The sequence below is a fragment of the Callionymus lyra genome, chromosome 7, assembly GCF_982586985.1.
Source record: "Callionymus lyra chromosome 7, fCalLyr1.hap1.1, whole genome shotgun sequence".
Taxonomy (NCBI): Eukaryota; Metazoa; Chordata; class Actinopteri; order Syngnathiformes; family Callionymidae; genus Callionymus; species Callionymus lyra.
Window position 1 is genome coordinate 2,566,013 of NC_141824.1, and position 19,291 is coordinate 2,585,303.

General features: G+C 35.9%; 1 protein-coding gene across 6 annotated transcripts in view; it reads right to left on the minus strand.

The window, feature by feature from the left end:
• gramd1bb (GRAM domain containing 1Bb) overlaps positions 1-19,291 on the minus strand; it is a 104,454-nt gene that overhangs the window by 78,856 nt on the left and 6,307 nt on the right. For 4 of the 6 annotated variants that reach the window (XM_087795464.1, XM_087795463.1, XM_087795465.1 and 1 more), the window contains exons 2-3: positions 16,301-16,402; positions 11,335-11,361 (exon numbers count right to left, since the gene is read on the minus strand). In XM_087795464.1, coding sequence (XP_087651590.1) covers positions 11,335-11,361; positions 16,301-16,402 — 129 coding nt within the window. Of the gene's footprint in view, positions 1-5,825; positions 6,271-11,334; positions 11,362-16,300; positions 16,403-19,291 lie in introns of those variants that run through there. The other 2 variants (XM_087795468.1, XM_087795467.1) reach the window with 2 other exon arrangements.

Genomic DNA, 19,291 nt, shown 5'->3' on the forward strand with positions numbered 1-19,291 from the left:
CTCGTTCTTCCTTAGACGCTCGTTCTTCCTTCGACGCTCGTTCTTCCTTAGACGCTCGTTCATCCTTCGACGCTCGTTCTTCCTTCGACGCTCGTTCTTCCTTCGACGCTCGTTCATCCTTCGACGCTCGTTCATCCTCCGACGCTCGTTCTTCCCTCGACGCTCGTTCTTCCTTAGACGCTCGTTCTTCCTTCGACGCTCGTTCTTCCTTCGACGCTCGTTCTTCCTTCGACGCTCGTTCTTCCTTCGACGCTCGTTCTTCCTTCGACGCTCGTTCATCCTTCGACGCTCGTTCTTTCTTCGATGCTCGTTCTTCCTTAGACGCTCGTTCTTCCTTCGATGCTCGTTCTTCCTTAGACGCTCGTTCTTCCTTCGACGCTCGTTCTTCCTTCGATGCTCGTTCTTCCTTCGATGCTCGTTCTTCCTTAGACGCTCGTTCTTCCTTCGACGCTCGTTCTTCCTTCGACGCTCGTTCATCCTTCGACGCTCGTTCTTCCTTCGACGCTCGTTCTTTCTTCGATGCTCGTTCTTCCTTCGACGCTCGTTCATCCTTCGACGCTCGTTCTTTCTTCGATGCTCGTTCTTCCTTAGACGCTCATTCTTCCTTCGACGCTCGTTCTTCCTTCGACGCTCGTTCATCCTTCGACGCTCGTTCTTTCTTCGACGCTCGTTCTTCCTTAGACGCTCGTTCTTCCTTCGACGCTCGTCCTTCCTTCGACGCTCGTTCTTCCTTCGATGCTCGTTCTTCCTTAGACGCTCATTCTTCCTTCGACGCTCGTTCTTCCTTCGACGCTCGTTCTTCCTTCGACGCTCGTTCTTCCTTCGACGCTCGTTCTTCCTTAGACGCTCGTTCTTCCTTCGACGCTCGTCCTTCCTTAGACGCTCGTTCTTCCTTCGATGCTCGTTCTTCCTTAGACGCTCATTCTTCCTTCGACGCTCGTTCTTCCTTCGACGCTCGTTCATCCTTCGACGCTCGTTCTTTCTTCGACGCTCGTTCTTCCTTAGACGCTCGTTCTTCCTTCCACGCTCGTCCTTCCTTCGACGCTCGTTCTTCCTTCGACGCTCGTTCATCCTTCGCCGCTCGTTCTTCCTTCGACGCTCGTTCTTCCTTCGACGCTCGTTCATCCTTCGACGCTCGTTCTTCCTTCGACGCTCGTTCTTTCTTCGATGCTCGTTCTTCCTTCGACGCTCGTTCATCCTTCGACGCTCGTTCTTTCTTCGATGCTCGTTCTTCCTTAGACGCTCGTTCTTCCTTCGATGCTCGTTCTTCCTTAGACGCTCGTTCTTCCTTCGACGCTCGTTCTTCCTTCGACGCTCGTTCATCCTTCGACGCTCGTTCTTTCTTCGACGCTCGTTCTTCCTTAGACGCTCGTTCTTCCTTCGACGCTCGTCCTTCCTTCGACGCTCGTTCTTCCTTCGACGCTCGTTCATCCTTCGCCGCTCGTTCTTCCTTCGACGCTCGTTCTTCCTTCGACGCTCGTTCTTCCTTCCACGCTCGTTCATCCTTCGACGCTCGTTCTTCCTTCCACGCTCGTTCATCCTTCCACGCTCGTTCTTCCTTCGACGCTCGTTCTTCCTTCGACGCTCGTTCTTCCTTCGACGCTCGTTCTTCCTTCGACGCTCGTCCTTCCTTCGACTCTCGTCCTTCCTTCGACACTCGTTCTTCCTTCGACTCTCGTTCATCCTTCGACGCTCGTTCTTCCTTCGACGCTCGTTCTTCCTTCGACGCTCGTTCTTCCTTCCACGCTCGTTCATCCTTCCACGCTCGTTCATCCTTAGACGCTCGTTCTTCCTTTGACGCTCGTTCTTCCTTCGACGCTCGTTCATCCTTCGACGCTCGTTCTTCCTTCGACGCTCGTTCTTCCTTCGACGCTCGTTCTTCCTTAGACGCTCGTTCATCCTTCGACGCTCGTTCTTCCTTCGACGCTCGTTCATCCTTCGACGCTCGTTCTTCCTTCGACGCTCGTTCATCCTTCGACGCTCGTTCTTCCTTCGACGCTCGTTCTTCCTTCGACGCTCGTTCTTCCTTCCACGCTCGTTCATCCTTCCACGCTCGTTCATCCTTCCACGCTCGTTCTTCCTTCCACGCTCGTTCTTCCTTAGACGCTCGTTCTTCCTTCGACGCTCGTTCATCCTACGACGCTCCTTCTTCCTTCGACGCTCGTTCTTCCTTAGACGCTCGTTCTTCCTTCGACGCTCGTTCTTCCTTAGACGCTCGTTCATCCTTCGACGCTCGTTCTTCCTTCGACGCTCGTTCTTCCTTCGACGCTCGTTCTTCCTTCGACGCTCGTTCTTCTTTCGACGCTCGTTCATCCTTCGACGCTCGTTCTTCCTTCGACGCTCGTTCTTCCTTCGATGCTCTTTCTTCCTTAGACGCTCGTTCTTCCTTAGACGCTCGTTCTTCCTTAGACGCTCGTTCTTCCTTAGACGCTCGTTCTTCCTTCGACGCTCGTTCTTCCTTCGACGCTCGTTCTTTCTTCGATGCTCTTTCTTCCTTTGACGCTCGTTCTTCCTTCGACGCTCTTTCTTCCTTCGATGCTCTTTCTTCCTTTGACGCTCGTTCTTCCTTCGACGCTCTTTCTTCCTTTGAAGCTCGTTCTTCTTTCGTCGCTCGTTCTTCCTTCGACGCTCTTTCTTCCTTCGATGCTCTTTCTTCCTTCGACGCTAGTTCTTCCTTCGACGCTCTTTCTTCCTTTGAAGCTCGTTCTTCTTTCGTCGCTCGTTCTTCCTTCGACGCTCATTCCTTCTTCAACACTGCTTCTTCCTCGCTCTCCTCTGTAACCACATTGTTCTGCTGTGATGGATGAGTTGGTACCGATGGACCCGACGTTCACTGAAACATTGACGGATCTTCTCGCTCGGGGAAGGAAGCAGGCGAGGAAGACCTCGAACATCTCGTCTGCTCAACCAATGAGAGTCCAAGGATTATAGATCACTACACCTGATCGATGGAACCCGGAGAACGTTGGATAATTTACGAGACTCCTGTTGAGGAACGACTGACACCGGAGGGAATTGGATACTTGACTCATTCTTGTACGAAGGATTTTAAACTTCTTTAAGTCTGTGCAACACTTTTTACTATTTATTTATTATTTATTCAAAATAAAAATGTATTTCTCTGATAAAAACACGTCAATAATAGTATGAAAACACAAACAAATACAGTATTTTTGTCAGTATTTTATTTGTTAATATTGGTTTCTTGAGTCGTTTCCAGGATTTATTTATTATTTAATACTTTATATGATGATTGATATGTTTTTAATCCTTTACACTGTTTTTATTTTTCTGTAACACATTTATTTTTCTATGTCGCATGAATGAGCAGAACTTTCCAAAAGCCCCCGGCGTCAGTGTAAGGAATCATCTCTGCCAGGAACTATATTTATCTCAGTCCATATGTGGACGACGACTCTGGTCCAGGGTGACGGCAGATGTCGTCCCAGCGTGAGAGTCGAACCTTTTACTGAGAGAAGACGTGATTGGACGACTGGATGGATGGATGGATGGATGGACGGATGGATGGATGGATGGATGGATGAAAGGATGGATGGACGGACGGATGGATGGATGAAAGGATGGATGGATGGATGGATGGATGAATGGATGGATGGATTGATGGATGAAAGGATGGATGGATGAAAGGATGGATGGATGGATGGATGGATGGATGGATGAAAGGATGGATGGATGGATGGACGGACGGATGACGGACGGATGGATGGATGAAAGGATGGATGGATGGATGAATGGATGAATGGATGGATGGATGGATGAAAGGATGGATGGATGGATGGATGGATGGATGAAAGGATGGATGGATGGATGGATGGATGTATGGACGGATGGATGGATGGATGGATGGATGGATGGATGGATGGATGGATGGATGGATGGATGGATGGATGGATGGATGGATGGATGGATGGATAAAACTGGAGCGATAGTCAACCAAACTTAGAACGATTTCAATGAATACATTTATCAAGGTCTTGTTCTTTTTTAAATCATGTTTTAATTCATCACTACATTTATATATATTTGCTCATCTTAGTGATCCAGACGCTACTGGTCCGTAAGGAATATATGATTATTTCTCTCTGAAGGAGTTTTGTTTTTATTTTCTCTAAAGTTACATTAGTTTGTGACTCTGGACACGTCAAGACGTTGGTTTCAGTCAAATTGTGTTTCAAGTCTAATGTGTTGCATGATGAGAAAAACATGTTTTGTCTGCATTTCAAGTGAAACACGAGAGTAAATTATGATCATCAGATTTTTCTTGTAAGCTGACGGCGACAGAAATGCTCGAACAAAAGGTCACAGAACAGTCGCAGCTCAGGTCATGTGACCTACTGTGACTTTATCTTTTAATTCAATGACGTGTTTTAAGTTTGAACTAAACATTTAAAGGATTAAATAAAATATCTCTTTATTTTGTTCAATTGAGTTTATGACGAAATGATTATTCTAAACATATATTTCTAATTAAATAACCATTTAATTCATGTTTCTTTCAGTGATTTTGTTTTCCCTTTAATAAATGATTTCAACAAAATCAACAGATTTTTTTATGAATAAATATTATAAAGAATCACTTTTAATATCTTTTTAATCCTTATTAGAAAAATGTACGATTGAGTCGAGATGAACTGATTATGTTAGCGAGACTAAATTTATATTTTTCTCAAATAGTTATTTTAATTGTAATTGATGTCAGTAACGATCGGTGATGCGTTCAATGACTTCACCATTTCTTTCATTTTTTATAAAGACCCTCTTTTTTTAAAGTTCATTAACTATTTAATCTAACAATATAGTTATATATTTTCATTCTAAGATTAGTTATGTAAACATTTTCATTTGTTTTTATTTTAAATAATCAAATAAAAGAATCATCATTAAAATGAATATTTCTAAATAAAACAAATATTTGATTCATAAAATAAATAAAACAATAATACCGTAAATAAACTAAATATTTTTTATAATAAAATAAATAAATAATCAATAAAATACATATTTTATTAATAAAATAAACATTTTATTAATAAAAGAAATATTTAAATAATAGAATATAATGAATATTTAAATAATAAAATAATCATCAATAAAATAAATATTTTTAATAAAATAAATATTTTAATAATAAAATAAAATAAATATTGTAATAATAGAATAAATAAAACAATCATCAATAAAATAAATATTTTAATAATGAAAAAAAAAAATTCAATTAAATACATTTTTTTAACTAAATATCTTTAATAAAATAAATAAAATAACCAATACAATTAATATTTTATTAATAAAATGAATATTTTAATAATATAATACATATTTTAATAATAAAATAAAATGAATATTTTAATAATAATATACAAGAATCATCAATAAAATAAATATTTTAATAATACAATAAATATTTTAATAATACAATAAATATTTAATAAAACAATAAAATAAATATTTTAATAATACAATAAATATTATAACAATACAATAAAATAAATATTTTAATAATATAATAAAATCATTATTTTAAATTAAATACATTTTAAATTAAATATTTTTAATTAAATAAATATAATAATCAATAAAATACATATATATTTCTTTTTTGAATTAAACTTTGTATAATCCCTAATTCAATCAACGATGATTCACACTTCAATGATCAACGAGTAATCCTTGACTCTCCCTCCTCTTCATCCTCATCATCATCATCATCATCATCTTCATCCTCATCCTCATCCTCATCCTCATCCTCATCCTCATCCTCCTCATCCTCCTCATGCATCACAGGAACTGGAGCAGAAACTCACCTTATGTTTGTGCATGGTGAACGGACGGACACCATCCTGGCCTCTCTCCTGCCTCTCATGGCCTCGTCAATCACTGTCGTCCGGCGTCAGATCTCTGATGTCCGGTCGTGCCTCGTCATCGTCGCCAAACCTTCTCAGAATCCAAACAAAGCGAGGAAACGTCTTCACGGAGTCGTGGCCGACTTCTTCATGGTCCTGATGTCACGCTGGTGCTGACCAATGGCGCGCCTCCGTGTCCATCAGGTGCCGAAGCTAAAATGCTAAAAACAGCGGCGCTCGCTGCTGCATCAGCTCGATCTGCTTCGCTGAGGATGAGCAGTCGCACGAGGGAGGATGGGTCAGGGATGCGGACGCTGTGATTGGCTGCTGGACGATGGTGTGTGTGTGTGTGTGTGGGAAGGTCCTCCTCGGAATGGCCGAGCTCGGAATGGGAGGTTCTTCTTCTCCTCCTTTCTTCTTTCAGTGGCTGCACCAGAGTGTACTCACTCACCTCCATCCTCTCCTCCCCCTTTCTCCTCCTCCATTCAATCCATCCCCTCCTCCTCCTCTTTCATCCCCTCCTCCTCCTCTTCTCCTTCATTCAATCCATCCCCTCCTCCTCCTCTCCTTCATTCAATCATCCCCTCCTCCTCTTTCATCCCCTCCTCCTCCTCCTCTCCTTCATTCAATCCATCCCCTCCTCCTCCTCTTTCCTACACTCCTCCTCCTCTCCTCCATTCAATCCACCCCCTCCTCCATTCAATCCATCCCATCCTTCTCCTCTCCTCCTATATCACCCCCCTTCTCCTCCTACATTCAATCCATCATCTCCTCCTCCTCCAACAACTCTTTCATCCCCTCCTCCTCCTCTCCTCCATCCTCTCCTTCATTGAATCCCTCCCCTTCTCCTACTCCAACCACTCCTATGTTATCCTCTTTCATCCTCTCTTTCTCCTCCTCTCTTCCCCCATCATCTCCTCCTCCTTCATCCTCTCCCTTCTCCTCTTTCAGTCTCTCCTCCTCCTACCCCCTTTCTCCTCCATCCAATCCATCTCCTCCTACTCCATCCTCTCCTCTTTTATCCTCTCCTTCTTTATACTCTCCTCTTTCATCCTCTCCTCCTCCTCCTCCTCCCCCCTTTCTCCTTCTCCATCATCTCCCCCATTCAATCCATCCCCTCCTCCTCCAACCACTCCTCTTTCATCCTCCCCTCCTTCCTCCTCCCCTCCCCCTCCATCCTCCTCCTCTCCTCCTTCTTTATACTCTCCTCTTTCATCCTCCCTCCTTCCTCCTACCCTCCCCCTCCATCCTCTCCTCCATCCTCTCCTCCTTCTTTATACTCTCCTCTTTCATCCTCTCCTCCTCCTCCTCCCCCCTTTCTCCTTCTCCATCATCTCCCCCATTCAATCCATCCCCTCCTCCTCCTCCAACCACTCCTCTTTCATCCTCCCCTCCTTCCTCCTCCCCTCCCCCTCCATCCTCTCCTCCTCTCCTCCTCTCCAGGCTGCAGGTACGACTCCCTCTAAGCCGCACCAGCATCAATTCATCTCAGACAGAACTGTGTCGCTCTGTGACCCAATTCCACCAAACAGAGAATTTACATCACGATCTGCAGAGAAGCTGAAACTGTGGATCTGCTGCCGTCGAAACAAGCTTTTCCCGGATTAAAAAAACATGAATCACAAGCATCATCGATTCAACTCTTGTTAGCATTAATATTTATCACAAGTTGATTCTGCAAAAATAGGAACAATTTCACTTTATCTGGGTCAGTTTTTTTTATCTGAACAAACGCTTGATCATCATTTTTTAACTTTTTCAAACACTATATTATATGGTTAGAGTTAAGTTTATATACATAAACATCTACACACACACACACACACACACACACACACACACACACACACACACACACACACACACACACACACACACACACACACACACACACACACACACACACACAATCAATTGTCTGATTGTTCTTGATCATAAGGAGGTTTATACTGTATATAGATTCAACGAAGGATTCTTTGATAATAAAAAGACAAATCAAATTGATTTTCAAGTCCAAAGACAACAAGATAAAAACTGGATGATGAAATAAAAAACAAGTTGGAAATGTTAATGGAAATAAAAATATACATATTATTTGCTCATTATGTTGGTCAAGCTTTTCATGTATTTGTCTGATCAATATTAACAATGAGGTGAAAGTATTTATATATTAATTCAACAATAGATGTTTGAATAAAAAGCAGATATTTTTGTCACATCACAGTGAAACAAACAAGTTGTAACTTTCATTTCAAATTAATCAGACGCTAACTTTCCTTCAATCCTGTTAAACCTTCATAATTACTTCATAATTACAGATGAATCAACAAGACATTTGTGTTGACGTGAGAAACATTGATACGACAGTTTCACAGTCAAAGCTCGTTAGGAAACATTAGGGTCAAATATATCGAGGTGTTAAACTCATTTCCTGTAGGTTCTTGTGATTTAAAGTGTCAAACAATATTCTCACACGTTGTTCCATCGTTTAACGGCGACACTGAGAGTGTGAGTGTCGTCAGGTTTGCTGCCCATCGTTTGTACTTGAGGCGTAAATGTAACAACTTAAGATAAAGGATAAAGTTTAATTTACACCAGAGAGACTTTCTGTGAGTAGATCTGATGAATGTATGTAGACACGTAATCGTGCACACGTGGCTGCACTGATTGTAGCAACACTGAGAGACGCTTGAACACATGTTTTAACACTATATATACAGTATATATATATATATATATATATATATATATATATGTATATTTCTGTGGTCCTAAATGACGTGTTGTTCCAGGAACAAAAGAACTACAATCTATTTCACTTTGTTTTTAAAAAACTTTGAAGTAAATCAACACGGCTCAGAAAATGAATAAAAACTGGAAATTTTAACCAAAATCCGCACATAGACATGAAAATGTGGGGAAAAAAAAGACAAATATTCATAAAATACACAAATATTTCTAAATACTTATAATTCATCATAAAAGGATGGAACATGTATTTTTTTTTAAATGTATTTATAATCACATGAATGTATTTATTTGCTCAGAATTTATATATACACATTAATTTAACACACACTAGTATATATATTTTTAAACTATGATAAAAACAACAACAAATCATTTCACCCTCAGAGAATTATATAAATATAAAATCCAAAATTAAAATAACTAGTCAGTTTTATTCAGATATATCCATTAAAATAGGAATGTATATACATGTATTTACCACTGGTAAATGTTTCATATCTTAAGTAAGAAAAAATATGTAAAATACACATTTTTAAGATAAAAAAACAAACTATCACGCAAGTTCTTTATGACAAATAATGTCAAATTAAATATAAATATGTGTTGATGTTAAAAAAGATTTTCGAAGTTTGGTTCTGAACTGGATGAAGATATAGAAGCTTTTATTTTGACGTTCTGAAAGAGTAACTCTTGAAATAATGTATTTTATTTTGTGCTGACTTCTTGAAAAAAGACAGAATGGATCAGAAGTTTGAGTGACAGCTCACATGACCCTGATCTGATGCTGTCGACGGATATAATGTCCGGACCACCAGACGATCGATGACCAGGAACAGGGACGACGGAAGAGAAATGATGACATTAACGTGAAAGACAGGAAGTCTCGCAGCAGCTTCCTGTCGTTGATAAACAGTCCAAACATCGTTCAATAATAATGAGTATTTCAAGAGTCTCTGCTCATCATATTTTTATAACGATATCTCGTTGATAGATACAGTCACGACATCTTGATCGTTACAACAATAAAACGAGGATAAAAATGTAAATAAAACCACATAGAGTCATGGTCACCTTTGATGTGCATCAATATTAATTCAATATAATTCAATGTTAATATAGATGAAATATAATGAATGGAATTAAACTTAATCAGGAATAGTGTGCACGGTTCACACTCGGAGGTAAAAAGGAGGATTTCTTTTTTTTAATTGAAGTACCAATATTTATTTATTTATTTTATTTATAGGAAAGAATAAATAGAATAAATAAATAAATATTGTATCAATATACAGCATTGATTTTTTTTGATTTTTTTAAATGGTCTTCAAATCAATTGAATTTTGAATGATTTTCAATCTATGTTTGTAAGGGAGTTTGAAATAAAATCATTTGATTTTTATTCACAAAAAAACAAGGAAATATTCAGTGTTTGTTCATGTTTGTGTTGACATCCGACCACTAGATGGCAGCAGTCATTACATCCTCCTAAGTAACAATGAAATCCTCTGAGATCCCTGTCATGACTGAGGACGAGAGGATACAGTGGACTCCAGCAGCTTGTAATGCTTCGAAAGAGTGAAACAATCACAAGACGTTACTGATGTTTAGCGTCTCAAGAAGATTGTGTATCGAAATATATCGACTTGAATCATATCAGGACGTGAGTAATAATACACACAACAAGTACACAAGAAGCTTCAAGTTATGAAGACACAAGAACTGAATCATCTTCTTCATGTATTCAAAATATGATTTTGAATTTTCATGTTGTTCAATTCAACAGTCAGAGAGCGCGACTCTATGACCTCCTTGGCAGAGGTAATAAATGTCCATGTTGTGGATGAAAGTCATGTTTCTTTGAGCACAAATTATGAACAACAGATGTGAATATAAAGAGTAAAATATGATGAAACCAGCGAAGATACTGACAAATAAATAAATGTAGGACACATATATATTTTTTTATATTGGAGTCACTATCTTAATACAAGCATGTATTAGTCAATTAATATACTTTTTCATTTTCTTCAATTATATTGTTTAAAAAACAAGGTCAATGTTGTGTAACTTAAAAAATATGCCTTAAATTGCAATATATTTTAAGAAACATCACAGTATAACATATACAAGTCAATACATGTGAATATAAGTGTAAGAAAGTAAAAACTGCAGGTGTTTTAATTAAAATGCATGGATAATATTCTATAGCAGCACAAACACAAAACAGTGTGAAAGACAGCGACTCCTAGCGGCTCAACTGTGAACTAACGCAACGTGCATTGTGACCAGTGAGTGAACTTCACAGCAGGTCATGTCACAGGAACCATCAACACAAACACACACAGCTACACACACAGCTACACAACCGAGAGCCACGACCTGGTTCATGTCAGAAGTAACTCACGGATCAACTCGACGACTCACGACTCACCGAGTCACAGAGAAACTCTCCTCACACGACCACGAGTGTCCAGAGTGTGTCGGCGACTGACGGACCCACAACGACACCCTACACACACACACACACACAAAAGCCCGTTTGCATGTGTGGACGCACAATGACATTCCCCCGGCTTGCAACTGCATTCAGCGGCGTGTGTGTGTTTTCACACACCTCAGCAGCACAACGAGTCATGTGTGCGTCGCGACGAATCTGGAGCGACAACACAACAACACGACAACAGGTGTGTGTGTGTGTGTGTGTGTGTGTGTGACTCACCTGATTCTGTCGGCTGCACTGTCAGACCTGCACAGAGAAGAGTCGTTCAGAACCTTCAGAGTCGCTGAAGTGAACATGTTTTGAGTCACAGGTCGAGTCACGGATCCAGTGAATCGTTGGCTTCACTTTGCAATGCAAACTCACTTCCTCACACACACCTGCTCATCTAACACACACTCTGAACCACAAACACACACCCTCACACACACCTGCTCATCTAACACACACTCTGAACCACAAACACACACCCTCACAGTTGAGAACATGAACAACACGTATATAAACCAACACGTACAAATACATGTGCTAAAGCTACGTTAGCCACTTAGCATTAGCATCATAAACGTCTCTCTGGCTTTTAGTCTATAAACTACGACGACTATGTGTGAAATAAATAGAGATTCAAGTGTTAGTTGTTCTTGGATTTGATGCTTAAACTTTATTTACATTTGTAAAAGTTAAGGTTATTCTTAAATTTAAGATAATTCATTATATTTTATATTTATGATATTTTATTGCAAATAAATATGCATTAAATTATGACAATATACAATAAATCTGATTTCTCTACTGTTTCTTAGCGTTTCTTTCAGTGAAATAAATGTTATTCAACATATTACTCATGTTAGTGTTAGCATTACTCATGTTAGCATTAGCATTACTCATGTTAGCCTAGGAATCGTAATGTTTATGTTAGCATTAGTCATGTTGACGTTAGTATAATTCCGGTAAGCATTAGCATAAGTCTGGTTAGTTTTAGCATTAATCATGTTAGTATCAATCATGTAAGTGTTAGCATAAATCATGCTAGTGTTATTATTGATCACATTGGCGTAAGCATTAATCATGTTAATGTTAGCATAACTCATGTTAGCATTAACATTAATCACATAAGCGATAGCATGATTCATGATAATGTTAACATAACTCATGTTAACATTAGCATTAATCACATTAACATTAATCACGTTAGCATCAATTAAGTTAATGTTAGCATAACTTGTGTTAGCATTAACATTAATCACATTAGCGATAGCATGATTCATGATAATGTTAACATAACTCATGTTAACATTAGCATTAATCACGTTAGCATTAATCACGTTAACATTAATCACATTAGCATCAATTAAGTTAATGTTAGCATAACTTGTGTTAGCATTAACATTAATCGCATTAGCATGAATAATGTTAATGTTAGCATAACTCATGTTAGCATTAGCATTAAACACATTAGCAATAGCATTAATCATGTTAATGTTAGCATATCTCATGTTAGCATTAACATTAATCACATTAGCGATAGCATGATTCATGATAATGTTAACATAACTCATGTTAACATTAGCATTAATCACATTAGCATTAATCACGTTAGCATCAATTAAGTTAATGTTAGCATAACTTGTGTTAGCATTAACATTAATCACATTAGCGATAGCATGATTCATGATAATGTTAACATAACTCATGTTAACATTAGCATTAATCACTTTAGCATTAATCACGTTAACATTAATCACATTAGCATCAATTAAGTTAATGTTAGCATAACTTGTGTTAGCATTAACATTAATCGCATTAGCATGAATAATGTTAATGTTAGCATAACTCATGTTAGCATTAGCATTAAACACATTAGCAATAGCATTAATCATGTTAATGTTAGCATGAATCATATAAACAATAATATAAATCCTTAAAGACGACTCAGAGATCAGTTTATTGTTTGATTTAATTAACATGAAGTAAAAATTCGAGGCTTTCAAGTCTTGTTTGTGCTTCCGATAGTTACAAGAAAATCTCTTCACTCAGCAGATGTTTTAACGAATCTAAAGACCTCACTCTGACATCATCAGGCTGTCCCACGTGTGCCTGAACAAAAATGTATTATTGGAAAATAATGTCCGTTATTTTACATATTGAATGGATGAATAGAACTTTATTTATAACCTCACTCTTGACACAAGCTAACACGGCAACATTATGATAAAAACAACATTATTTGTTTTATTTACAACACAATTCAAGTTGTTGTCGAGAATCTAACATAAAGTGGTGCATCAGCGGCTCGTGCGTCATCATCGCCAGGAGGCACATTTTATCAAAGTCACACAGTGATGTCACACCAGCAAAAACCTCCAGATGCTAGAAAAACTGACGACGTCAGCAAAAGTTCCGACTTCCATCCGGAGAAGAAGGACCTTAAGACACTGCAGCAGATGTCGCTGCAGCAGCAGCAGCTCCAGACCAGAGCAGTGGACTCCAGGATCCAGACCCCAACACACCTCCACACCCCCCATCACCCCCCATCACCCCCCAGCACAGCAGCAGCTCCAGACCAGAGCAGTGGACTCCAGGATCCAGACCCCAACACACCTCCACACCCCCCATCACCCCCCATCACCCCCCAGCACAGCAGCAGCTCCAGACCAGAGCAGTGGACTCCAGGATCCAGACCCCCTCACACCCCCCCAGCAGAGCTTTACCTGCAGAGGAGACATGACATTCCGTGTCCTCTGCAGCGACACAGAACGTCCCCCTGCAGCACCAGCACCAGCCTCAGCACCAGCAGCAGCAGAACAACAACAGCAGCAGCAGCAGCAGCAGAAGTACAGCAGGACGAGCAGCCGTGACAGGTGAAGAACGAAGGAACGAGTGGAGAGAGAGAGAGAGAGAAACATGCAGCAGAACGAGGAGGCGGCGGAGAAAGTAGCAGCGAGAGATTCACAGAGATTCTCTTTCAGCTTCTGTGACACTTTCTCATGAGGCAGCAGCGTTTGAACACCTGAGATGATCAACAACACTCGTCTTCTTCTTCCTCTTCTTCCTCTTCTTCTTCTTCTTCTACTCCTAATTCTTCTTCTTCTTCTTCTACTCCTAATTCTTCTTCTTCTTCTTCTACTCCTTTTACTTATTCTAATCCTTCTACTTCTTATTTTTCTTCTGCTTCTTCTAATTCTACTAAAACACTACAATCAGGACGTGTGTCGTAAAGTTGTGTGTAAGAATCTTATACATCTGATATATGTTACATCATAAATATCTAATATAATAATATAATAATATAATAATATAATAATATAATATATAATATGCATACATTACATCTGATATATGTTGCATCATAAATATCTAATATAATAATATAATAATATAATAATATAATAATATAATATGCATACATTACATCTGATATATGTTACATCATAAATATCTAATATAATAATATAATAATATAGTATATAATATGCATACATTACATCTGATATATGTTACATCATAAATATTTAATATAATAATATAATAATATAATATATAATATGCATACATTACATCTGATATATGTTACATCATAAATATCTAATATAATAATATAATAATATAATATATAATATGCATACATTACATCTGATATATGTAACATCATAAATATCTAATATAATAATATAATAATATAATATATAATATGCATACATTACATCTGATATATGTTACATTATAAATATCTAATATAATAATATAATAATATAATATATAATATGCATACATTACATCTGATATATGTTACATCATAAATATTAATATAATAATATAATATATAATATGCATACATTACATCTGATATATGTTACATCATAAATATCTAATATAATAATATAATAAAATCATATATAATATGCATACATTACATCTGATATATGTAACATCATAAATATCTAATATAATAATATAATATATAATATGCATACATTACATCTGATATATGTTACATCATAAATATCTAATATAATAATATAATAATATAATATATAATATGCATACATTACATCTGATATATGTTACATCATAAATATCTAATATAATAATATAATAATATAATATATAATATGCATACATTACATCTGATATATGTTACATCATAAATATACTGATATATAAAATAATGATATAATATATATAATATACATATATTACATCTGATATATGTTACATCATAAATATCTAATATAATAATATAATAATATAATAATATAATATATAATATGCATACATTACATCTGATATATGTTACATCATAAATATACTGATATATAATATAATGATATAATATATATAATATACATATATTACATCTGATATATGTTATATCATACATATACTAATATATAATATAATAATATAATAATATAATATATAATATATTACATCTGATTAACCTCCAGGATTAGGATCCTGTCAAATACAGTTATTTAAATGACGCGAGAACTTAAAAATAAAAATAAATAAAAAGGATAAAAATAATATAATAACAATAATATTAACTTCATAACACATGATATCCAATGTTAAAAACCTCAAATGGTGAAAGTAAATAAAGATAAGATGAAATTAGGGAAATTACATATAATTTCTTCAAGTATTTCTAACAGTTATTATGATCACACAGAACAATTAAACAGTTTAAACTACTACAACTCTTTTACACAGTGATGTTGAATTACTAACAGATATTTATTATAGAAAGATATTTTAGATGTTGTTATTTATATTGTAAAACAAAGACAAATTACAAACTTCAAGCAACAATTATTTAAGAATTTTTAAGGCAAAAAACAACAACAAAATACCTTTAATTATTTATGGAAATCAAAAATGATTTTAATAATTTTATGAAGACTTTTAAATGATTTTGAGTCAATTTGAAATCGATAATAATCCACAATTCAACTTGTATTTCTATCATATTAAGCTGTTTATTTGGTTCCTGACTGAGGAAATATTCAAATAATCTTTTTTAAGATTATTTTTCTTCTTCCTGTGACTTTATTTCCGCCTCAATAAATCATCGAGATAATGTTCATCTTCTCTGACAGGTCTCAGGTAAATAACCAGGTAAAAAAAACAGGTAAATAACCAGGTAAAAGTTTCATGACATGAATTCAAAAACACGTTCAAGTCTTACTTTTCTTCGTGGATCGATGGAGTCAAGAAACGACTTCCTTCATCTTCGTGGCTGCTGTGTTGACTGCTGTGTTGACTGCTGTGTTGACTGCTCTGTTGGCTGCTGCAAGAGAAGCAAACGTGTGGTCGGTTTGATTTTTCTTTTTAAATCTGCGGTCAAAGTTAAGAATTGAAAAAAAAAAAACAAAAAAAAAACACAATTTCTTGTACATGCACATCCACAACACTAGAGGGAGCTAAATGATAGGAAGTCAACAGACATCTCCCTCCTGACAACGTTTCCACAGATGAATTATTATTATTATTATAATTATTATTATTGTTATTATTATTATCACAATCATCATTATTATTATTATTAATGTTATTATTATAATTATAATTATCATTATTGTTAATGTTATTATTATTATTATTATTATTATTATTATTTTCTCTTTCCTTCGTTTCTATTCCAGCCTGGAGAGACAAGTTGATACTTCATGGTCTGAGAAAAGTCTTCATTTATTCAAAGTCTGCTCTGATCTTCACAGAAATACTTTCTTTTAAACTCAGGTGTGAGTGAAATATTGATGCTGCTCTGACTGTCATTCAAGCATTTACTTTAAGAATATATCCAATCAAATCAGAGTAAAAAATATGGAAACAACTTTTATATATAAATATATATCAATAGAATTAAATAGTCAATGAGTATTTTTTATGCTATAGAATAATAATAAATCATTCATAATGATATGTGTGGATTTGTTATGAATAATTATTTGTAAAATAAATCAAATAAATAAGAAAATCATTCAAAGAGTGAAATAACAATATTGAATAAAAAGGTATAAATCATTATATTGTTAAACAAGTAACATAATGCAAAAGGTAAAAACATATTAAGACATTTCTAGAAATATCAATATTGTAGTTTGTAGTCACAAGTACTACAGTATTAACAAAAACACAAGTGTAATGATAACTAGTAGAACAAGTTTAAACTGTAAATCAATTTAGATTTCATTTCCTTTACTTTCAGTTCATTCTAATGGAAATGTAAAGAAAAAATATATTAAATAATACAAGAAGTAATAAATATATATGTTATATTGCATCCAGGTTGTATTACTGTAGTAAAGGGAAATATGAGAGGAAAAAATACATCCAATGACTGAAACAACATTTTTATATTATGGCAATTAAACAAAATTACGTTTAAAATATTAGATGCACTTTGACATTGTTACAATTTTAATAATACATGTGAAAAATATGAAAACATAAATCCTCATTTTTTGTGTTTAACTACTGACAATAAAGTAGTTTGTGTGGATTTTCCTTCTCATGTCTGAACTGAATCGTTCATGAAGTAAACAAATTAATGTGTTGATGAGGCTTCGTGATACAGCTGTGTAGTGAAGACACTGTAACATGATACCGCTGTGTAGTGAAGACACTGTATCATGATACAGCTGTGTAGTAAAGACACTGTATAATGATACAGTTGTGTATTGAAGACACTGCATCATGATACAGTTGTGTAGTAAAGACACTGTATAATGATACAGTTGTGTAGTGAAGACACTGCATCATGATACAGTTGTGTAGTGAAGACACTGCATCATGATACAGTTGTGTAGTGAAGACACTGTATCATGATACAGCTGTGTAGTGAAGACACTGTATCATGTATCATTAAATAATTATAATTCTATGTTAAGAACAACACAATTGATTATTAGCAAACGTTTGATCAGAACTTTAACAACATGTTACTTCATTATATATACATTATAAAAATAATAATCGAGCCACACATTGTAAAAAGACAAATATGCAAAACAACTTAAAGTAACAAAACAAGACAATTGTGAGTCAAGACTAAAAAAAAGTTCTTGAAAAAAAAATTCAAATTACACATTTTTAGATTTTAATACATTTTTATTCAGTAAACTTGACCCTCGACCTCAATATTTAGCTACAAAAGTTTCTCCTCGATCAAATAAATGAAGAATAACAAACTCATGAAATTATTTCCTCCTTCAAACGTGGATCGTGTGAAATATTCAAAGATTTGCATCATGATCTTAAAATAGCTGCGACTTATCAGAGGAAAACACTTATGTTGGAGCTTCAGGATCACATGAGGACCAGAGCTGAAGATCAACCTGGTCTGAGACTTCTAGACGAGAAGATCACTAGAATGAACTAGTATTAACTAGAATGAACTAGTATTAACTAGAATGAACTAGTATTAACTAGTAGTTCCTTCTCTCTCGTTTGTAATCCAACCATCGAGTATGTTCTGGACAGAACCATCATCTTAGAACAACTGGGTCAAAACCACACAAAAACACTTTGTACCACAGACAGACTGTGTTCTATTATTTAATTCTTTCATTCTGTACTGACACAACAAATACTACTATGAAGTATTTACATTACTATATTATTTCATTCTGTACTGACACAACAAATACTGCTATGATGTATTTACATTACTATATTATTTCATTCTGTACTGACACAACAAATACTACTATGATGTATTTACAACACTATAATTTTTCATTCTGTACTTACACAACAAATACTACTATGATGTATTTACAACACTATATTATTTATTATTTCATTCTGTACTGACACAACAAATACTACTATGATGTATTTACAACACTATATTATTTCATTATTTCATTCTGTACTGACACAACAAATACTACTATGATGTATTTACATTACTATATTATTTCATTCTGTACTGACAAAACAAATACTACTATTATGTATTTACAACACTATATTATGTCATTCTATTATTGTGTACTGACACATTTTATATACTTGTAGTTGATTCATGTACACTGATTTAATACCTTCATCCATCCGTACATTCGTCTATACATTTTTACATACATCTATACATCCATCTATACATTTTTACATACATCTATACATCTTTACATCCATCTACACATATATACATCCGTCTATACATCTATCC